At 31.8% G+C, this 24,100-nt stretch overlaps 1 protein-coding gene across 7 annotated transcripts in view; it reads right to left on the bottom strand.

Moving 5' to 3' along the window:
• Positions 1-24,100, bottom strand: part of Ralyl (RALY RNA binding protein like) — a 725,971-nt gene that overhangs the window by 96,384 nt on the left and 605,487 nt on the right. For all 7 annotated transcript variants that reach the window (XM_063257506.1, XM_063257505.1, XM_063257504.1 and 4 more), the window contains one exon: positions 18,745-18,777. In XM_063257506.1, coding sequence (XP_063113576.1) covers positions 18,745-18,777 — 33 coding nt within the window. The remainder of the gene's footprint in view (positions 1-18,744; positions 18,778-24,100) is intronic.

The following is a 24,100-nucleotide window of genomic DNA, read 5'->3' as shown; positions in this document are numbered from 1 at the left end:
ATTCTCTTTAAAGTAAGAAAAGTGAAAATACATTGTAATGCATGTGTGTGTGCAGTACACATACATCTACATTCATAGTGAAAATTCAAACACATTGAAAAAATACTCTATTTCTCCTAAGGGCTTTTGGAATGAAATGGAAAAAGTGAGTGGGAATCTAAAGGATTATAACATCTTAATAAAGTTCCTGACTAGTTGTGGATGAAGACTTGTCTCCTAAGAAGAGAAAATGGCCAAGAAGTTGAGATTAAAATAGCTTACCCAATTCATTTAAGAATTCTGATATTTCACTTACTGTGAGTCATGTTCACTGTCTCACACATTTACAGGGTGAGTTCCCTAATTGAAAGACCAGTGGTGTGAAGAGTGAAGAGTGAATCTTAGAAATAAGAGAAAAAAAGAATACAAAAGGTGAAATATTTTTCCCTCTCCTAGCCAAGCTCACATGGATTTTGAATCTGGAAATACCACTTTTTTGAGTGTTTCTGACTAAGGAAGAAAATTTAAACATATACTTGTAATTCCAAGATTGTTTGAGGGTTTCACTTTTGTTTTTTAGCCTATGATTAATGGAAAAATATGCATAATTTCTCTTTAATTCATAATTATTTTTATAAAGCTGAAGTGAGAGGATTTTTTTTTCCTACAAACAGCATGAGACACCTAATACGTGAAGAATAAATGTAACAGTAGAGAATAAAATTCTAGTTATTTTGAAGACTTGGCCTAGAGACATTCAGTCTTTCATGGGCCAGTACAGATGTCTCCAAGCAGGTATTGGGTCCTAGTTATGTGCACATCTTTACCCATCAAGTTTGTTGTTAAAGACTCCAAAGAAATCTTTTCACAAAACCACAAACAAGTAGAACAATAAAAACAAAATTCTTTCAGTTACTCTCCCTATCCCATAAAGTAATAGATTCCAACATCCAGAACTCTCCAACACATAGCTTTTTTCTCTACTTTCTATCAGTATTCATTAAATTAACCCTAATCCCTCAGCATTTCTTAGTAATGGTTCTCTGTCTGACAGTGCTTTTTGGTCTCAGGCAGAGAGATTAGTTCATCTCTACATAGTCTGTTTTATTTTAATATAATACAAGTAGATATTAGTTAAGAAAATGTGAAAAAATCTTGTAAATTCTATGAAAAACAGAAATTCATTAACAAAATAAAGAATAACAATGGTTGTACATTGTTATGCAGTTTTACACAGTAATATAGTCTTAAAAGTCTTAAAAGAATGGCCAGAATGCTATTCACAGTACAATTCTGAGTCAAAAAGACTCTTTCTTACAAAGAAGAAACAGACAAAAGCACAAAATTTCACTTAATGAACTAACAGAAACTAGTAGTATAAATGAAATAAATTAACAGATATATGCATATGTGTGTGTGTGTGTGTGTGTGTGTGTGTGTATGTGTGTGTGTGTGTGTGTGAATCAAGATTTGGGGATTTATTTGTACTTCTATCTATTTATCTACCTTATATTTTGCCGTCCCTCTCCCTCTCCCTCTCCCTCAGTTTGTCTGCCTCTCTGTCTCATAAGAAAAACTATGTGATATTTAAGTTCGTGTTTCTGACATTTCACTTAATGTTATGTTCTCAAATTTCATCCCAGTGTTTGCCTAAAGTTTATCTTTATGGCAAAGTAGTAGTCCATTGTGTATAAATATCACATTTTTAAAAATCGATTCATGAGCATACACAGTTTCCAACATTACAAACTGTAGTGCTATAAACAAGGATATGCATCTGAATTAGCTGAATTGGTACTCAATATCAAATTTCCTTCTATGTCTCCATCCATCAACATATTCTATTCTGTATCTTTTTTCTTTTGGAAATGCATCCATTCTTGAATGCATAATTCAAGTGTCACCTCTTCCTCAATTATAACATTTATTGAGATAGATTAAATTCCACTTACATGCTATCCCTTGAATAAGGTGCTTTTTGTATTTACATCTGACTTTATCCTCATCAGTTCCTGCTGTTCTTGTCACCTAGCTAATCCATATGGACTTATTCCTTTTAGCCTTTTACCTTTTCAAGCTGTTCCGCTTATAATATTGTCCTCAAAGCTTCTTGAAGTTTAATCAAATTTATCTGAGTTTCATGACACTGAATTTTTCAGTTAAATATTCTAAAAGAACTCTTGCAAAAGTCCAGTAAATTTTATCCATTTCTTTAACTAAATTTAATTATTAATGGGCAAAACCCATACTGGTAGGTTCTTATACATACCTGTACCCAAATGTATGCTGTGTTTGACCATCTATAAGTCTGTTTCATTAGATGATGAGATCTGACAGGACGAGTTGTTTGTAGTCACCCTGGAAATATTTTGTAAATCTAACATATAGACTTTTGGGGAAGTGTTTGCTATAGTATTTATTTTCATATGAAAACATAATTCTTTAAATTAGAATTTTCAAATACCTGAATACAAATTATAATTGTTAGATTACAACTGACATGTCAGATTATACAATTTTTATTTTCTCAACATATTGCCAGCTCCTTGTTTTGTAATGAAGTTTTATATTGTAAATATTTCTTTTAGCAGGTGATGCAGTGGTACAGTTTGTCAACAAAGGGCACAGAAGTGGAAGGAACATCATTGGATTCACATGGCCTTTCTTCTCATTCCTATGGTGTGAACACTAGTGGGGTGTAAGACACTCAGTGACAATACTAGCATTGTAGCAGAAGCCTTTGCATTCACACTTCCCATCCTCTGTCATCCAATAAATGTTTCTGCAGCACCGCAGACTGAAGTCACACCCTCTACAATGAAACCTGAATTTCACTGTAGGGGACAATGGCTCTTCAAGATTGCTTCTTGATTGGGTACTAAGACACATTCCAGTTATTGTTCAAAACATTTTCTAATTCAGTGTTATTTTTCAGTCTTGTATCTTTTTAAGGAGTCAATTATTTTTTAATTGTTTATAATTCTTCACATTAAATTTTTGCTGTAAAAATTTTTGGTGTAGCTTTTTGTCACCAAATTACTATCTGGGTCTAGATAAAGCACTTTCAACAGTTCAGTTTAAGCATTTTTTGTGGGGAGTATTCTATGCATTTGAAAATGGTCATATTTGAAATTGGACATGTAGTCAAAGAATACCAGTTGTCTATTTATGAATAAATGTTTTTAATAAATGTTTTATATCTCATACAGCTGATTTTTTTATCATTATCATTTAACTTATTAGACTGTAATGATTTTTCTAAAGTGTTCCTCCAGTGTTATATACCAGCTACACAATTCTTCCTGGTGGAGACAAATATTTCAGAGTGTTGTCAAAAGAGATGATAGTAATAATAATTAATAATAATGATGTTAGTAGTTAACACTAATTGACTACTTAATTTACTGGTCACTGTTCTGAGTGCCTTACATATATCAAATATTTTTAAATCATTTAATTGTCTTACAAATCTGTTGAGTTATTATCTTGGTTTTACAAATGAAAGAAACCAGGTATCTGTGGGGCCAATTAAAGTCCACAACATAAACCATAACGTATATAGCTTACCAGATGACTGGAGCATGAAACACTTAGGTGTTTTTGTCAACTGTAAGCTTAATACAAAGCACAATTGAGTATCAAATGAAATATTAGCTGGCAATCAGTGAAGTGTAGTGCCTTTTTTAAAACAGGTAATAAACTTTCACATTTGAGACTTCACTGGAAATATTTAGCTTTAGTTCACTGGAAATATCAGTGAACTTCTAGAAGGATTTTGAATAAATAGAAGACTTGCAGATAAAAAAAATTACAGTGGCAAAAACCTCAAGCAATGAACCTATGTGAATTAAATAAGGGTATTTGGCTTAGTGAAGGAAGCCTTTGGAAAGGAAGACAGATAACAATATAAATATTTGAAAGGTTATGGAGAAAAGGGATTGAATTTATTCATTGTGAGTCCAGAAAGATAATAGCAATTATAAAGATGAATGTAATTGATAAATATAATAAATATAAAGATTGATATTTGCAAGTAACTTAATATTATAGTTGTTTAGGGAAAGAATAGAAGCATAAAATGGAAAATACCATGAGAAGACACTGTATAACCTAATGTAATATACAACAACATGAGGTGAACCTGAAAAAATTTGGTAGATCACAAAGAGAGTGAATGCACACATAGTTCTGGGAGATAATCCAAGCTGAAGTTTCTAAATTTTGTTAAAATCAAATTATCAATAAAATATAATATTCAGATATTCACAGACAGATTTGGGGATTCCAGTGATCTGAACTTAACTCTCTTTTATGTCTTTTATAGTCTCTTCAACTTTATTCCTTAAACTGATACTAGCTTTTAAAAAACTGAACCTTTATTTTATTTAGGAAAAAAAAAAAAAAGAGTAGTTCTTCCAAAATTTATGAGACACAGAATACTTGACTCAGAATTTTGTAGCTTACATGCCCTGAATTCCAAAGGCAGGTGGAAAAAAGAAAGAAAAAGACCTTGGTCTACTAGAAAAAGAAAACCTAATAAGCTAAAATAAATTAGAAAGATTATATTAATATAAAATTCAAGTTTGGAAATCAGCCAACATTATCTGGCACAGAAGTCAAATGAAAGGAGAAAAATTGAGAAAAATTCTCAATTCTAGAGATTTTTGATAAATTTAAAAGATTTTCTTGTAGTGCAGTCAAAATAAAATAGTAACAATAAAACTACTTAAATGTAATAAACTGTTTCAAAAACAAATGGGAAATATTATTTTAACATAAATAGCAAAATCATTTAAAAGAAAATCAAAATGATAACTTTTAGTGCTGTTATTATAGTAAAATATCTTTGTGATTTTATCTAATCTTTATATAGTAAAATTTATCATTCCACTATACACATATACTTGGCTATTGGAATTACTCAATTTTGCAAAGTATCTAAGCACTCATAAATGCTTTCTATAAAATTTTTATTACAAAGTCATTCTGCATATTACCTAAGAAGAGTACTTCCTCAAATATTATAGAAACAAAAGTGATATATTGAGTATCTATTGATTTGACTTACATTCTGTAAATTATTGTCTCAAATAGACCTTGCTAATTGTTATGTTTTTAAATTTTTCATTGTGATTAAAATGTCAGTTTTTATCCCCAAACATACATTCATGGAAGAATTAGTCCCTCCATGTTGTGTTATAGTTCTTGAGAATTTTGTTTTATATCTTATTTGCCAGGTGAACTTTACAGATATGTTGATTTTTCTGGGTTCCAGTATCATTTTTCTACAACTCACTTTTAACAAATCATTTTGTATTTTGTGATGTTCTCAGTAAAGAATATAGCTAAATAACTGTCTAATATGTATTGTAGATGATTTTTTTTTCTTATAATACTGGCGTCCAACATTGACAAACATGAATAGCAGTGATCATCATGGAATTTTGTCTGGGTTTGGTATATTGTAGAAGATACTTTCTACTGATGTTACCTTTAAAAATAAAAAATAACAAAGTTGAACATAGAATTCTTGCATTATATTTTTTCTTCCAACATTTTTTATTATTTTCTACATGACTTTATATACAGCAGAAAAAATTTGAGTTAACTTTTAGCCTTTTATATTAATGATCATTCTTTTATTTATTTATTTATTTATTGAATAGGTGCTTGCAGAATTTCTTAAGTTTTTAAAATTTAAAAGTTGAAGAAAAGCAATGGATTATATTTTAACTTTTATTACTCTCATGTTCTAAAACATTGTTTTTTTTTGGAATATTTATTATATATGGATTAAACTCAATGATCATTCACCCAATTCTTTTTATGTGTTCTCAATTTTCCAATTTCAATTTACTCTACTTTGTTCAGAGAATAGTTCTTAAGATCTTCTTTACTCTGCTAATGAGGGTTTTTTTTTTAAGCCCTTGTAGCATCAAAACTTTCATTAACTACCATGCATTATGCAGTGTATTGATTATAAGCATTTTATTAAAGATTAGTTTCCTCTTATAACCTGTTTATTAAAGTGCTTTCTTTCTGAACATTACTGAAATAAGGAAACAGATTTTTTTATAATATCCCACAAGTTTCTAAAATTAAATCTTATTCAGATGAATAAATTTTTTTTGAACCCTCAAAATATTGTTGTTTATTTGTACCACATATTCTTATTTTTCCTTCCAGGGGACTTTTTTCTTCTTGTTTTTCTGCTTATAAATCAACATTTAATGATCATATTGTTACAGCTATGTGAATCTTGGTCCTGCTTATCACCTAAGAACTTGCTGTTCTTTAGTGGCAGAACCCCTCCTTCCTTTATGTTTTGTTTATTCAGTGGCTTTGGTGAAACATCTTTCTGCAGATTTCTCAGAAAGGGTTGGTGAATCATTAGGTTTCTAAAACTATGTTTGAGTGCTATTATTTGTGGATTCCATATTTGTAAGTTTGCAAACTTATTTATAATCCCACAAACAAAACTGGCAAAATTGAAATCATTCAAAAATCACAAAAAGTTCAAGTCATCAAATGTATGTGTTCCTACCTGGAGTCAGTTAACAAAGTGGCACATGACATTATGGCACTTGTTTTAAATATCATAGTGTATACAAGCATCTTTTTTTATTGATGGTTTTCCTGTGGGCTTTTTTTTTTTTTTTTTGCACTTTTGTGTTCTTTTGTTGTGATTGCGCTGCTTTAAATGTTTCCAAATATAATGCTGAAGTGCTGTCTAGAGTTCTTAAAAGCAAGAGGTCTGTGAAGTTTCTTATCAATACAAGATATGCTTAAATAAGCTCTTTTCAGATATGGACTATATTGCTATGGGCTCTGAATTCAATTTTAATGAGTCAAGAATACATATTAAGAAAGGTGTCTTTCTACTGAAACACATATAAGCAAGATTATGCATTGCCTGACTAGAAAAAAAAACATTGAGCAGAAGTTTTCAGAAACCCAATCCTATATTTCCTCTAGAAACAGTGGTTTACAGTGTGTTAATTCAATGTTTGCAGTCGCTGTATAGACTATAATTATTCTATAAAAAACAATGGTCTGCATCTTCATGGTTTGATTCATTGTGCTGAGCACTTTGCTGTGCAAAATTCATTCCTTTTAGTTTGAGAACATAAGTCTGTAGTATTTATTTGATAATGTTTTACTTTTAGTGCAACAGCTCTTAATAAAATATTGAATGCTTGTACATTTGTTTTAAAGTGTTTATTTTAATTTTTTGGATATTTTTGCACTCACAATCCAAATTTTTAATCAAATTCAAAATTTTGATAAAATGATTTAACTTTGTTTCTCTTATTTTCCATGTATTTGTTTTTTAATATTTTAGAAATATAAATACAATACATCTATAATGTTATATTTTTTCTACAGATATTAAATCTAGATTTTCTTTATAGAATTTTTTAGTTTTGTGCTCCCCATACTTCCTCTATTTCTGTGGAGTTTTATTTTCTTTGTGGTTTTTCCTTCTTTTTTTAATACGTTGTCAACATCTGGTGGTTCTTTGTTAATGACTATATTCAGAGCAAGGCACCCTAAACTAAATAGAAGTTATTGTAATTGTGTGTGGTGTGCATGTTCACATATATGTGTGTTTGAGTACAACATTTATTGGCTGTTGGGAGTCATTCATTGCAATATGATGGTTCAGAATTGTCAGAATCCTGGGGAAATACTGGAAATATTAAATATCAGTATGTATAGGTCTTTCAGATGATTAAGTTTCTTAAGATAAATTGCTGGCTCAGAATAAAGAGAAGTGTCATCCTGTATAATATTTAAAATAGTGGTCATTCTATTTTTTGTATTAGCCTTTAAAATACTGGTAGAGGTTTTAAATCAATAGAGAAGCAAGAGGACAGGTTGGAGTGTTAGGAAGTAAACATATAAGATGTATTCCTTTTCTTTCTAAGGCGACAGCTATGCAAGGCAAAGGAGCTCCCTACTGAATGCACACACATTTTTCAGAAGAATAGCAGAGTGAGAGAGAAAAGCAGCATTAGGAAAGAAAGAAAACAGTGGAGGAAGTAAAAAAAGAATGAGAGGAGAAAGGAAGAGAGAGAAAGAAAAGGGGAAGAAAAGAGAATAGGAGGCAAGTGAAAAGGCACGAAAGAGGACTCACAGGGGAGAAGGAGGAGAGAGAGTGGTAGGAAGAAAAGAGAAAGGGCGGAGGATGGGAAAAGAGCGAGGAGTTGAAGAAAGGTCAGCACATGGTACTCTCCAGTCTCCCTAGAGGTGGCCATTGCTTTATTTTCAGCCATATTTCCTCCAGCCTCTCTTCTAAGATGCCCATTAGTCCAGCCTGAAGGTGTGACTGTCTCCAGAGTGGAAGCCAAGTCTGGCTGGCTTTGTGTACTGTTACATAGTAACAGTCTCACAACATTTTATTATCTATCTTTCTAAGAGTTAGAAAGTCATGCTTTATGTTATAAATAATCTCTTTAAAAATTTTTTTTCTTGGTCAGTAGATTAGGGTTCTCAATTAATACCTTGCATTATTATAGATAACAGCTTGTTTTATTTACTTGAATAATTATCTTACAGCCAAAGATAGTCTTGTTTAAGGCTTCCAAACTTACTGTAATGAATAACCAGGTTTATTTTAAAAGTATCCAAGCCATCAAAGTCTCAGATTTTGTACAAAACCATACTCCAAGTTATCATAGAATTGTAAAAGTGGTATTTAAAAATTTAAATATCAAAGTTGGGCGTGATGGCTCATGCCTGTAATCCCAGCACTCCAGAGGCTGAGGCAGGATGATTGTTGCGAGTTTGAGACCAGCCTGGGCTACAAAGTGAGCTCAAGGCCAGCCTGACTGCATAGCGAAGACCCTGACTCAAAAAGACAAAAAAAAAAAAAAAAATAGATATCTACTTTTATTTTGTTTTACCAGTCAAGACTGGTACATTGATTGACATTGATTGACAGTTTTATTGAATATCCAATTAAAAACACTGTCCTTATCCACCTTTACATTTTGCTTTATGACTTGATCAAAATATTGTGCTTAACAAATCTATCTAAATATATAAATGAATTGATATTCCAAAATAAGATCAAGAACCTGGGAATGAAAACTTAATTAGGATGAAGTCCACTTATATGAAGTCTACTTCTTGTTTTTAACTCCTGGCTTGTACTTAGGAGATTTAAGTAATTAACAGTAGTTTCAACAATGCCAGCTACAGAAAAGGTAACACATTTTAATAGGTAGTTAAGTCTAAATATATTTGGTATCCTTTTCATTTGATATTGTAAGAACTAAGTGCCAAAACACTGTACTTTATTAAATTCTCCAGCAGTGATGATCTGGTGGTGTGAACTTTGTAATACATAACAAAAGCTCAGTATTTAATATCAAACTGTCTCTGTCTCCTACATTGTTACCGAATAGCAATAGACATTGTTAGCACCCAATACTTTTCACACAGATGGTGCCCTTCAAATGATGAATTGATGTACTTAATGAAATTGGACAGCTGTTCCTTGTACAAAGGCCAGCAAAACTATCAAATCCTTTTTCTAGAGTTTAAAATTCAGAGCTGGTAATTTAAAAAAAAAACTAGAAATGAGTGCTTTGATTTATAGGATATCCTTCTACTCTTATGACTTGTGCCATTACATCGGAATTTGGAGTAGTTAGTCTGACACAGTTCTTCTGAGATTAATGTGAATAATCACAGGGCCATGATTTACAGAAGACATTTTTAGAATAACTTTTCTAGAAAGCCTCATTTTTAAAAAGGTTTTCAAGATTTTTAGGATCCAATTGGGCTATCAGATATTTGGCAGCTCTCAATTTTACTATGATAACTGATTTGTTCTGCAGACTTAAGTAGAAAACCCTTTTGAATCACAAAGCATTTGTATTTTGAAAATGTCACTAAAAGTATTGAAAAGGTCAGATTTTGAGGCTGATAAAATAAAGACAGTCAATCTTAGTTGGATGAAGCAAAGACAATTGGGAAGTAAGTCTATACCTTTCCTAGCACATTTTTAATGAAAATCTAAGATTCTCAATGCCATTAAAATCAATAAATAACTTTTAATGCGTGTGATTATTTTCATGAATAATTAAAGCTCTTGTTTAGACATTCATGATCATTGAAATGAACATGACACTGAGATGAGAAATTACCAGCTCTCTCAACAAAAGCACCCCACTGGAGTTAGGAAGACTCCATTTCAAAATGGCTACCAACCTTCTGTGGGTCTCTACAGAGATATCGCAGCTCACTGGGACTTTAGAATTATATCTACTTTGTCTTTATGAAAATCACTGAATATTATTTGATCAATGCAGAATAAAAAAATTATAAATAAATTTTTTTTTGTCTTTTTGAGACGAGGTGTCACTGTGCAGTTTAGGCTGGTCTTCAACTCACTTTTTAGCTCAGTTTGTTTTTGAACTACCAGAGATCCTTCTGCTTCACTTTTCCAAGTGACGAAATTATAGGTATGTGCCATCACACACAGCAGTAAATACTTTAAATCATCTAAAATGAGTGCTATTTTTACTGCTCACAAATTATTTAGACAACCAATTAAGATTCAATTGGAAACTTAGCTTTAAGTCATGGTGTTAAAAAAAAGAAATTTATTTTCTTTTAATGTGCTTAGTTTTTATTTTCCTTTGAGAAAGGTTAAAAGTGTAAAATAAACTAACTAAAAACATTTGATTGATTTTTTTTTTTTTGAATTCTTATATTCTAGTGAGTGATTGTTGTTTTCAGGGTTAATTTTAAAAGTTTGTGGCATTTCTGCCTTATTTTAAATTTATATATACAAAATCTAAATAATTTACTCATATTTGTATATGTTTCAATATATTCCATATGTGTATCCTTCATCAATTATATTGTATGATTACATTTTGAGATGTGACATAAGACTTCAAAAATTTCAAATTAGTGACTAGGGGTATAGCTGGAAGACTTGTTGTCTAATGCTCATGATATGCCTGGTTTAATCTACAGCATTGAAAAGCAACAATAACAACACCAAAGAAACTTTATGACTTGAAAAAATGTACCAGTAGCAAAAGGGAAATAACGGTTTGTGGGTTAACATATCTTTCAAAGCTTTGGTTGGTTTGCATCTGATTCCACAGCAACACAAAAGATTAGTTTTTTTCATGAATGGGTTCTTATGTATGTTCAGTGTGTTTATTTATTTTCTTATATGTATTTGAGATATATATTTATATATATAAATATATATAGAGAGAGATTTGATATATCTCTATATATGTGAGATACATAGTTGAGATATACTTATATATATATAAATAGAAAACATTGGTTTAAAAATATATGATGTGAAGTGATTATAAATATTCAATGGAATTTAAAAAGAGTTCTCATAAAGTTCATCTTTCAAAATTAATAGGATTGAAAATCTTAATAAATAAGAATTTAGGAATCTTATTTAGATTCCTCATTTCGAATCATTTAGATTTCTCAACAAGTATTTTTTAAATTTCAGAATTCTAGCAATATTTTATGTTAATCAGATAGCCTATGTAACAACAGACATATTGTTGGGTTAAATGGTTTTAATATTTCATGATTGATATGATGAAATATCCAAGTTTTGAGTAAGAAAATTTTCCAATGATATTTAAAAATATCAATTCTCAAAGTGAAGCCCATGTGAATTGTGACATCTGAGTTGATATGATACTTTATTATATCAAAAAATTAGTAATTGAACTGCTGATAACACTCTTTTGAAATACCATCAGTTATAACATATTGCACTATTGCTTCCTTTATAAGAAGAACTTGCATAAATCTATTTAATGATGCTATGCATTCTCTTCCCTCCATGTAACTCTCTATTTCTGTCTGCAATAATCTGCAGCTATTTCCTTTTCCCTGAGGAGAACTATTCACTGAAGAAATAAAAGCCGTTTCAATCACATCAGCTCCTCTGATTTTGGAGGCATTTTATTTGTAAGGACCAAGTAAGACTCTTCTTGATGACTACATGGTATTTTATTATTGGAAAGTAGAGGGTCCGTGCTTCTTACATAAGCATATCTTAAAGCCTCTGAGTTCAAGATGTCACTGTCAAAATATGCACATTCATGATTGATTATCCAATTTATTGGTGATATTGTATATGCCATCAGGGTGCAGTTTAAATGATTTTGACAACTAAAAAAGAGTGTCATTGACAGGTGCAGAAATAAATGATGGGTTTAAGCTTTCAAATGTTTTCACAGCCTTTCACTGAGTGGCAGGTTGATAAATTAAAATTACAGTTGTAGCATCAGGCCTGGAAGCACAACTGCTTTAGATTACAAAAATAGTGCTGTGGAAGCTTCATGTGTTCTCCAGAGAAGTAGCCCGAAGGGCCCAGAAAAAAATATGAAGCAAGAGCAATTTCTAAAGAAATCATTAATTTTGTGGTAGCATTGCTTGAGTGTAAAAACAACGGAAAATAAATTTTCAAAGAGGAAAATTATCTTTATCTCTTTGTCTCTTTTCTCCCTAAAGATATAGAGAAAATTGAAACCACATCATAAAAAGCCAGGTGTTGACTTGGCTATTAGTAATTCTGTGATGTCAGATGGTCATATTAAAAGCTTAGGGTCATTTTGTTATTAACCTCCCTTTCATTTCTACGGTGTATCTGTATTTTAGTTTGTCATTTTGTCCCCGTGATCCTACCCAGTCTACAGGAGGACCAACGAAGGGATCACTCACTAATTTTGATAAAGAAAATCATACTTTATCATGCATTTCCTTTCCATTCTCATTCAACTCAGTTCCAGTCTGGTTTTTGTTTGTCAGGTGATGTCTGAAAGATTGCAATAGCTTTCTAAGTGGCTTTACTATAACCTTGCATTGGATAGTGTCTCTGTGCAGTTAAGAGCAAAGCATATAAATGGCTAAATATGGTCCAATGACTCCACCGCATCCAGAGGATGACGAATCAGCGTCTTTTTCAATATAATTTCTCAGTGCATGCTATATCTTAATTTTTGAATCTCATCTCTGCCTTGTCTTTATGAACTTTGCCAGCTTGCTAGACAGAGATATCTGATATGGTTGGTACAGTTCCTTCTCTTGGTTGGCACTCGCCCAATGCCTTCTGTTATGGTTGCCATTCTTAATACCTCTCTGTTGAATTTTTAACTCTCTGCAAAGATAAACACAGGTTCAACTTCTGTCTTGAAATTTTTCCTGACAATCTGGCAAATTTATAAAAATTCTCATTTCCTATATTAAGACAACCTCTTAATTCCTGCATGATTGGTAGACATCAATCATTTGAAAGAATTCCTGCAATTATTTTATTTGTAATGCTGTACTACCAATCGTCTCTAAATCAATATTGTTCTGACTATTAAAGTTTATAATATTGTACTCCATATTTTGTATAAATCTAAGTGTATTTATTCAGAAACTACCTTCATGCTGCTATCTTATTTTTCTTGTCTTTCTTCCTCAGTGAAGCAGTCCCTTCATTCCTGTCTTGAATTTATTGTCTTCTGAACTTCTCCCCTCAGAATTCAATCACATTACCATCCTTCTAGAACATTTACACCCTTGGCTTTAATTAGCTGGAATTTCTGTGATTCAGTGTACCTAACAAAGAGGAAAAATTTTATAATGTAACTTGATGGTTATATACAATATTATTGCAATTGACAATTATTCCCTATTACTTTATGCATACGATACTAATCTAAGCACTTTGAGTATCATCCCACTCATAACAACTATAAAAGTTAGATGCTAACATAGGTGTGAAAATCAATGTTCAAAGGAATTAAAAATATCACCCAGGCCTCCTTGCTAGGAAATGTCATTGTGACATTAAATATTAAGCAAGATAAATCACTAAATTTGTACTGTTAAAGCAGGTAGATGATTTTATAACAATGTATGGCAACTGTAGTTAAATACAAAGTCTCCTATAAAACTTTGATAAAAGTAAAACAGAATGAAGCTTTACCTAATAGGAATGTCAAAGTTAGCAAACTTTTTATGCCAGCTAAACTATATTGAAGATTCACATTTAGGTTCAAAACTTGAAAGAAGGAAGGGGTGGCCAGCGCAGTGGCATAAGTGCCTATCTGGCAAGTGTGAGGTCTTGAGTTTATTCCCTTCAGTTTGTTGACAAACAAACAAACAAACAAAAAACTAGAAAGAAAGAGAAGAAATATTCTTCAAGGAAAATTATTTAATAAAATATAACTTAGAAATTTTGTGATCACTTTTAGATGCAAACCGAGCTTTGCTGTCCTGACATTATTTCTTACTGGGACTTAGTGGAATAGTTCTCAGTTAAGATTCAAAAAATAAGTTAAGTAACCTTATAATGGATCTCATACATCTCAGGGGACTTGGGTGATCTGGACTTAACCAGGCCGTGATCAACTCATACAGCATCATGCCACAAAAGTAATAGTGATGATTTTTTTCCTTGACACATTTTGGAAGATCTCCCAACCAGATTTGGTAAATACATCCTGAAATGTATGAAGTAAATTTTCGATTTTTCTGAGTTACTTAAATTATGCTGATTTAGTATAAACAATCTGAAAAAAATTTACCCATGGAATAATTAATTCTCTTAATAAAGTTAATCATAAAAAACTCATCAACTAGAAGACTAACATAATTCAAAGTTTCAATTCCAGTTTACAACTGAATCTTATTAAAAGTCTTCTTTTGAAAGGTCAACTGCATGCTGAAGAGGCAAGAATAATCTCTTGGAATTCTTCTTTGGTGCCTTGAGTATATTTTGAAAGTGGCTCCATGTCTGCCTCATGGAAACAGTCACATGCTTGTACTTAAAGAAAAATCCTGCACTGCCTCGGCATATCTCAGATTTGAAATGAGAGGAAGCTTCTTTCCTCACTCATCAGTATTTTTCATCACAAAGTTTTACAAAGCTTTTTCAAGGCAAGACTGCTTTTAAATTAAGATTTATATCTTAGAATCTTAATTGAGATGAACACTTTAATCTTACTCACTGTTCTAAATGCAAACTTGATGCATTTTCTTTCCCAGCTTATTTCCAAATTGGGATCTATCTGATGGTTCATAAAATGAAGTATTTGCAACAAAACTTTTATTCATTATTTGAAACTGTACTACTTCTTTCTTTCTTTCTTTCTTTCTTTCTTCTTTCTTTCTTTCTTCTTTCTTTTTTCTTTCTTTCTTTCTTTCTTTCTTTCTTTCTTTCTTTCTTTCTTTCTTTCTGTACTAGGGATCAAACTCACAACGTTGTGCTTGCCAGCCAGTTGCTTATGCCAAAAACTGTATTAATTCAAAGATGATTGGATGAGTAGCCATATAGCATTTGTTAACCATGGAGCACAAGCCACAACATTAAAGCATAGTTATTTAGTTTATTTTTAAAATCTTAACTGACATGACAGAATTTTGATATTTAAATTTATTTGTTAAAATAATATCACCATATACTTAATATTAAATATTTGTAATAAACTTATAATACTTTATAAATATCATGTAAAATACATACATCTTTGTAAATACATTTACAAAGATTTAAAATAGCAATTTATTAATAGTTAAGACACATTAATTTTTTAGTATTTAAATTTTTTTTAATATTTTGAAATTTAGTATCTCAGCCTTAAGTTTAGGGCAACATTGGGATGATATTTTTAAAAGTTCAGAATAGGCAGTCTGACAACTTCCATGGCATACCCTGTGAGCTCCTTACATCTCTTCTAGTCTCTGATGATGAATTCTAAGACAGTCTTAGGTTAGAGTGGTAACTTCCATTATATGCATCAAAATAGGAAGGGGCCTTAAAAGCTACAGTTCAAAAGATTCTGAAGAAATTCCACAGACTGTAAGTGTCCATAAAAGGGACTTATGTAAGTATATCGGACGAATGAAGGAGGGTGATAATTTAGACAGTGGTTCTAAGGTCTGCTTACTAATAAAACCATGTGGGTGATCTAATGACCTTCCCTGGGCAAACAATCAATCTGGGATGAGCTTTCATGTTTCACTCCATTATGCCACAGGGAAAATACTTTGAGGAAAGAGGAGGCTACAACTTATTTTTTTTTCCTGATGACATTATTTTATTAATTCTTCTTTCGTGCATATGAGGGCAAACTTTTCTTAGAGAAATGTAAACTTGAAGATCTGAAATCTAAACTTCATTTCCAAAGCCCTTGATCTTTTCCTGTAAGCAAATATATTTTGATATTATAACTTTTTATGAATTTATTTCCAGTGATATATTCAGATTGGGTTTATGTCATAACACTTTAAAATTTTATTTCCAAGTGAATATTTTACATTTATCAAGAAAAGAATTAAGCTCTTGTTAGGGGAAATGCACATGAAGTGTATTGATATCTCCTATTTACAAAACATAAATCATAATTCTTGGCACTCTCTAAAAGCTGAAACAATAAGTATACTGATTTTGTTTGCTGATTTATTCCATCATAATTTCTATTTTTTTCTATTACAAAAACTTACTTTGGTTTTCACATGTAACTTAAATCACTGCTTATAAAAATGGAATTTTATTCTCTGAGTATTTCAGAGATATGTGATTAAGTACTTACAGCATAATATGTGAATTCCAGAACTACAATAATAGCTAACATTTATGAGCAATTCTTATAAGCCAAGAATACTATTTAATGCTTAACCTAAATTATTGTTTTTGGTTTCTGTTTTACAAACATTAACTGAGGAGTGGGCCGGAGATTCAGTAATTCCCTAACCAGTAGCAGCCCCCCTTTGGTATGCATGTTATTTGTTTTTAAGACAAAAGATGTTAGTGTTTTATAAACAAAAATTTCAATAGGGAAGTGTTGGCACTATGTAATAAATAAGCAGGTTTTGGGTTACAATTTGGGCACTCATCTCTAAAAGGTTTGTCATCAGTAGCAAACTAATGTAGCTATTTTATAACTGTCAGAGATTATGAAGGTGAAAGTTACATTTAGAAATATATTGAGTATCTTTAGATATTGGTAGGTAATGGGCCAAAGCATGCAATACTTAGCAGTGATTTATTCATTAATAGAGCTCACAAATCTTTTACTAAAACATGTAATTAAAATTAACGTAAAGGAAGCAGGTAGGAGACAAATTCAACACTATGCACTTATGTCGCCTAATACCATAGACTAGATCTTGCACCCATTCTGTTTGGCACATGACTATTTTCTTGGAAAAGAATGGAGAAATTAGGCACACATTTCTCATGAGCTAAGCAGAGCAATTTGATTCAGCAAAGCAATTTGAGGTGGACATTTCACTCTATCTTGTTTTTAAGACACACAAAGATAAGAAATATCTAAACAGTGTTGTGTCAGTGTTCTTACTGCAGGCATTTGCTGAGTATACAGGTTTCTTTTTTAGAAAGTGTTTTTCGGTACATTAACATTGAGTGTCAAACTTATGCTAAGTTTAAAAAAAATTACTTGTGATCTGCCCTTATTTAACAGAGGTATACCATGAAAAATTATTTCATCTCAAAATAGGCAAGAGAACAAAAAAAAAGAATGCAGAGAAACTGTAGTAATTGAGGCATGAAGTGAAGCTACTTCAGTCCTTTTGACTCAAGGGCAGACACATATGCATTCAAAATAAAAGATCTCTTCAGGTTTAGAGGTCTTTAACAATAGCAGCTGATGATCAGTGTGTAGAAGAGAAGTAGGTGCTAATGGTATTTTTTTAGACCAGATCAACTTGACCTTTGATTTTTTCATGAAATCTTGCAGTAAAATGCACATACTCCGCTTTTCTCTTCTACCTTCTCTAACAATTATCTTGATTTCTATGATTTGTAAGGCTTTCTGAAAGGCTATTGTGGGTTGAAGGGAATTGGGAACCATGTTGTTTAATGACTGAAATATTCTAGGGCTGTGAACAAAGTAATAAAATAAAATTGATTTGATCATATAAAAATCTATCTGCATTTCATATTTCTGGTCAGTAAGCATGAAGATAGTCACTCTAGTGGCCACATGTACATAACATTATACAGCATGATTTCCTTTATACCAGAGGTCAAGTCTTCCAGTACTTTTGATATATTTACCGTAATTCTGGGCATGCAAATTTCCTTTATAAGACATTTTAAAGTATTACTCAAAGAATTATTTGATAGACCAGATTAAAAACTTTTCTGATTCTAAACTCATTTTAAGCGTCTGAAAATAGATCCTTGTCAACAATATATTAGGAGAACATATAGCATAACTCAGAACAATGCTATCAGGCAGGGCAAACATCAGTCTGACCCATATCTGCCTCAGGATTCCTGAGCCTAGCATTCAGAATAGCTGTTAGTGTAAGTGAACTGAGGAGATAAAGCAAATGGTGAGAAAACTCAAATATAGCTTTTGAAGACAACATTAGAGGAAAGGAAAGGAAAGAAACAGAGAACAGTAGATTAAAGCAAATAAAACATGAGTAAATGAATTAGAAAGTGTGAAGCTATAGTTTAGAGAAATTTTGAGCATTTTTTCCATTGTAGAACATGAATATTCACCATACTTTGCTTAGCTTTTACATGAAATACAAGATGTACCAAGTATACATCACTGAAATTTCAAGGTCACAAAATAATCTAGGAAGCATTTTTGTTGAGTCTTTATAAGACCTAGGTAATAATGTTACTTGTAATGAGATGTTATGATTTTAATATGGGGCTAAATGACTGGAAATCTAAGAGGATTTGGTTAAATTGAATTAATTAATATTGAAAACTTTTAAACATATACTCACCCAACAGATAAGAAAGGCTCCTTTGACTCAAGTCTGTGAAAAATATAAAAAATATGTTTTAATATATCAATTTTTTTGTCTATTGAAAAATTATTTTTACACAAATCATAGATTATAATATGTTTGAATGGAAATACATAGTTTAGTAATGGTAAAAAGCTATAAATAAAATATAAAAGCCTAATTTGAAATAATTCTAACTTGATTAATGTAGAGACTAAAACAAAAGAAAAAGCTTAGGAATAGGGTTACAAGATTTTAATACCTTAAAATGATAATACTGTTAGTCTAATTCTAATATGTACTCTTTGCATCTACTTATTTTTTATGAGTGAGGATTTGCTTATAGAAATTCCATTATATCTCTTTGTAGTTGTCATAGTGAAAAAAATTATTATGTATTTAATTGCATATCGACTTGATAATTAATTTCCAGGGTAAATAATCAGTAATGAAAACAAAGTGTATCATTTATGATCATTTAACCATTTATTCACAGAAATACCCCTGGGAAAGTGGTATTGTCAGGTAACAGATTCTTAAGAACTGGATGTTTTCTGTAGCTCTCAACATATCAAAGGTGAGATCTCATTTAAAGTTTGTAAAGTTCCTTCTTAGCTTAAAGTAACCTCTCTAGCTTACTCTTCTCAGCATAAAAATGGGCGAGGATTACTTCCAGCTAATGTTATGATCTTATGAACTAACTTTATATGATTAAAAATAGGTAAATAAATCATGTAATGATCCAGTTCTAGGTGTTTCCAAAACAGTAATTGATAGAAGTATCTTTGGACATATTATTTTCCTTATAGCTTTATTAATATACCATTCTGTATTTAAATATAAGCAAATATTGGAAACATTTAAAATAAGTAACATTCTAAAATATTTTTCATATGTAAGAGTGTTTAAGAAATCGGCAGGAAATTTAATTCTACAAAACTTACTGAACACAGCTGATCATGCTTTATACTAAAGTGGACAATTTAAATAAATGGCTTTTTAGAATTAGATGAAGTCACTATTTGGTCTCTATTTCATCATATACATGTAAATATAAAGCTGAATAGAAATATATCTTGGTGAGTTGTGGACAGAGTTAGTCCATTTTGGGTGAACGATTATTATACAAATGGGACAGCCCTCGTAACTCCATGCAACAGCCAGAGGGAAGAAATAGGGAAGAAGGAGATTAAAAGCAATGGCTGAGGCTAGGGGTTTGGTTGTGTATACTTATGAAATTTTCACTTTGTGAGTTCCAATTTTATTCATACTTATGTCTTCATGTAAATGAATTGCCATATTCTGCCTATTTATTTTTCTCATAAATATCTGATATAGATAAGCCAATAGAACCAAGAGGAAAATATTAAAGATAAATAATAAAATATATGATTTTACTTGCTTTATAAGACATAGCCAATGCAAAGATCAAAACAAAATTGCCTTAAGGAAATGAGGGAGAGTCTATATAATTTGAAACAGCAGTCTGTTTACTTATGTGGACTAGCGTGATGACACCTATCTTCTCTACTTTCCACCTAATAACACTTGGAAAGAGATATCACATGAACATTAATGGAAGTCCTTCTCTCTGTATTTGTCAATAGTCTCAGTCTAACATTTGTCAAGTTTAGCATATGTGTATGCAGTTTCCTTGTGTGAAGTGACACCCTAGAGGTACCACACACACCACTTAATTAACTGTGTTTGAGTACTATATTGTGTTGCATTCCTTATGGATGATAAACAGCTTGAATAAAACTAAGAAATACCACATTTGTCTTTGTTCTTAAAATATCCAAATGCTGAGCTCAGAGTGTTTGAGATGGCATTAAGTATTTTTTCTCTGAAGCTTTCAGAACATGTTGCCCCATCCACCCCAATGGTTAATATGGTTAATCTGAGCAACTAGTTCAGTGCCCTTTGGTTTTACTGTTTTACTCACTATTTTGATTCTTTCCTTCCAAATGTCCATTAAAAGATTTTGGAGGAGAATTCAAAAGTTTTCAAAATGATGTTGGATTAAGAATCCTGACTGATATTCTATAGCCCAGAGGCTTGTAAGGTCTGATCTATAGACCTATTTCTGCTCCCTTTCTGATTCTTACCCAAAAGATAAGAATAGATTTTACATTTTAAGTAGCTGAAAAAATGTTAAAGAAGTAATATATTTTATGGCATATGAAAGTTATATGAAATTTAAATTTCAGCATCCATAAGCAAAGCTTATGGAAGTCATGCCATTTCTGTATGCATTGTTTAAGAATGATTTTATGTTATAGCAGCAATGTGAGTTGTTGCAATACACTATGCATGTGCAATCTTAAAATATTTACTACATTTGTTCTACAGAAAAAGGTGAAAATTCATGAAATGTAATTATCTTGCTGGAAGGAAAGAGAAACAACCTTTCAAAACAGGCACTCGATGTAAGTCAAGACTTCTAGATTTATAAATTCTGAATAATTGAATTCTTTCTTTTCCTTAAAATGAAAGATTCTTCAAAATGCTGCTTTTATGGCACCACTTTCTCTGACAACTTCTGTAAGCACAGTATGACATCCAAACATTGTGGCACTTCAGATATCAGATGTCTATGCTTTTCATCTCCCTTTTGTCTTGCCAACCAGTTTACTCCAGGACTATTGTAGAGACATATCTCCTTTTATTTTGCTTTGTACATTGAGTGTTCAGTTTCGATTTCAGAGTATTTTTTCCTTTTTTCTCCTATTTACTTTTTATCTCAATCTAGCTCCCCCCAACACTGTACTCCTGCAGGGACGAGCTGGTCTCTGAACATTTAATATTTATCTCTGTTACTATGACATATTCTCATGTTCATAGTCTTGAATTTAAAAGTGAATTTAGTCTTATTAGGACTAGTGAAAATGTTAAACATGGATTTCTGACAAGAGACCCTCAACAGCTCTGTGTGAAGCATTCTACAGATCCAGTGGTAAGAGGGTACCTGAACTGAGCAGAATCAATATTGCTACAGAAAGATAAAGCCACAGAAGATAAATTCCAGGTACCAGGACTCCCACACATGTGATGAAGTAGAGCAAGAGATGGGGAAGTCTCGAAGGGAGCCACCTGCAGGCATCCTATCTCATATGCCATCCTCAAAATGTAGATACAGGGCAGAGGATAGTGGCTACAGCCCACATTGAATGATACCCTGTTTTGTAACCACATGCTCTGTCACGGTTCATTAGATTGAATCAAGTTCCCTCATCTTGAGATCATTCAGAGAATCTGACCACATTCATTTCCCTAATTTCTGTAGCAAGCTCAGTCAAGCAGAAGAATATGAGATTACATATTCAGAGTATCCAGTGCCGATTGATATCTGACGATCACAGCTATGTTAAGAACGAATTTTTAACTCTAAGTGCTGAAACATCTTGAATGTACGAGAAGTACATTTTAGTAATTCTCATTCTAAAATCTGAAAAACAATGAAAAAGAAGAAAAGAGAAATATTCCTTTGGAGAAAATTGTTTATCAATTTACTCCTTAGAAACAAATGATTACATTGCAATGTACCTGGAGAGAATTTTCCTAAGATTACTTACAGTGTAATTGTTTCATGAAGAAAGGATTGATTTTATCTTTCCTAACATTTACTTTTCATATAAAATAAGTTGTGAATTTAATAATACTTCATTCTAGTCTCTCTAGAATTCGGGAGTAAAATAAGATAAACAAACCATTGCCTTCAGAAAAATAAGAAACAGTAAAGAAACAAAACACAGAATGAAGATCAATACTTGGGGCTAAAATAATTATAATACTTTATAAACAGCAAAAAACTGAAGTGTGTTTGCTGAAAGCCAGTTATTATTCAAAGTGTTTTATAAGCATTGATTTATTTAAACATCCAAATATTCTCTGAGGTAGTTCACAAAGAGACTTAGAAGAAGAGATACTAAGTACCTTGTCAAAATTCAAAGCCAGTGAACAATAGAGGGTAGGATTCAGCGTTGGCATTCTGACTCCAAAGTTCATGCCTCATGTCTTACAAAGAGTGCTGCTTCTCAGCTCTCCTTTGTTTGCTTGATTTACATGTTTTAATTGCATGGCCCTGTCACATCTCCTATATTTAGAGATCTTGCTTTCTATTGAGTAATTTCATTTGATTTCAGATGTCATCTACATGTTCTTCAGATTGTGAAACTCATGTTTCTAACACTTTATAATGATACGTAACTATCGCTGTCTACCAAATATTTCTTCTTGTATAAGTGCCTATAATTTGAAATGTTCCAAATGAAACTATGTCTTTCTCACTCATTTTTATTCTGCCTTATTTATCTTTAATCCAGAACATTCAGCCACTCAAGTGACCAGACTACAAAGATTAGCTCATTAGTTCCTTAACAGCAATACTGTTTCAGAGATCCTATTTTAGCTGTCCAGCCACCTAAAGCTCTCCTCATTCTGTTCTTACCTCTTATTGTCTTTTTCCCCCTTTTGCTTTTGCTTGCTTGTGTGTTTGTTTTTAGTTAAAGATATTGAACCAAGGGACTTTGCATTGAGTTACATCCCCAATCCTTTCTATTTTTTATCTTATTCAAGGTCTCACTAAGTCATTAAATTGACGTGGCTGGGCTTGAACTTTCCATCTTCCTCCTTCAGCTTTCCAGAGTACAGATATTTCAGGTATACACTCCAAATGCAGCTTTTTCAAAATATCACAGTTTAAGTGATCTCAATTCTCATATAAACTAGTAGAAATAAATCCTCAGTGACTTTTTTTTTTTCTTCTTTGGAATAGCCGTAGCTTCAAGTACAACTAAGATACCAATACGATCATGTAACTCCCCTCATTACAAATATGGATACTTGCAGTTGTTTCCTTACCAGGCACAACGGGTTGTTTGGGAGGATAGTACTTCATAGTTGATCTTGCATCACCCTCCAATACTTAACCATGGTCTGTTAAAAATTGTCATTGTAATTGCCCATCTCCCAGTAAGACTGCAGCCTCCTTGATGGCACAGACTCACTCTATTTCAAGTACCTAGAATCATGCTGTCTTCACTTCACATATAGTAATGATTTTGTTGGAGAAACTTTCACTGCTTTGCCTCTATACCTTGTCTAAAATACAACGCTCAGATCTTTTAAAATAACTAAAATTTCATTCACAATCTGTTTCCAGTGTACTTCCCGGTCATTGTCTTTTGCCTTGTCACTATGCAGAGTGCAGTCTCCAGCCTTGATTACCAAACTGCTCACGGGCTGAGTGGCATTTTGATTTTTTATACCCTGCCCTTTTAATTAAAAAAGCTATTGAAATAATAGTTTTGTCATGAATCTAAAACATCTTATAAGGATGTTTCTCTATCAT

The sequence above is a fragment of the Cavia porcellus genome, unplaced genomic scaffold (assembly GCF_034190915.1).
Source record: "Cavia porcellus strain 051 isolate PalLab524CR breed Dunkin Hartley unplaced genomic scaffold, mCavPor4.1 scaffold_10, whole genome shotgun sequence".
NCBI lineage: Eukaryota > Metazoa > Chordata > Mammalia > Rodentia > Caviidae > Cavia > Cavia porcellus.
This window is presented reverse-complemented; position numbering and strand designations above follow the sequence as displayed.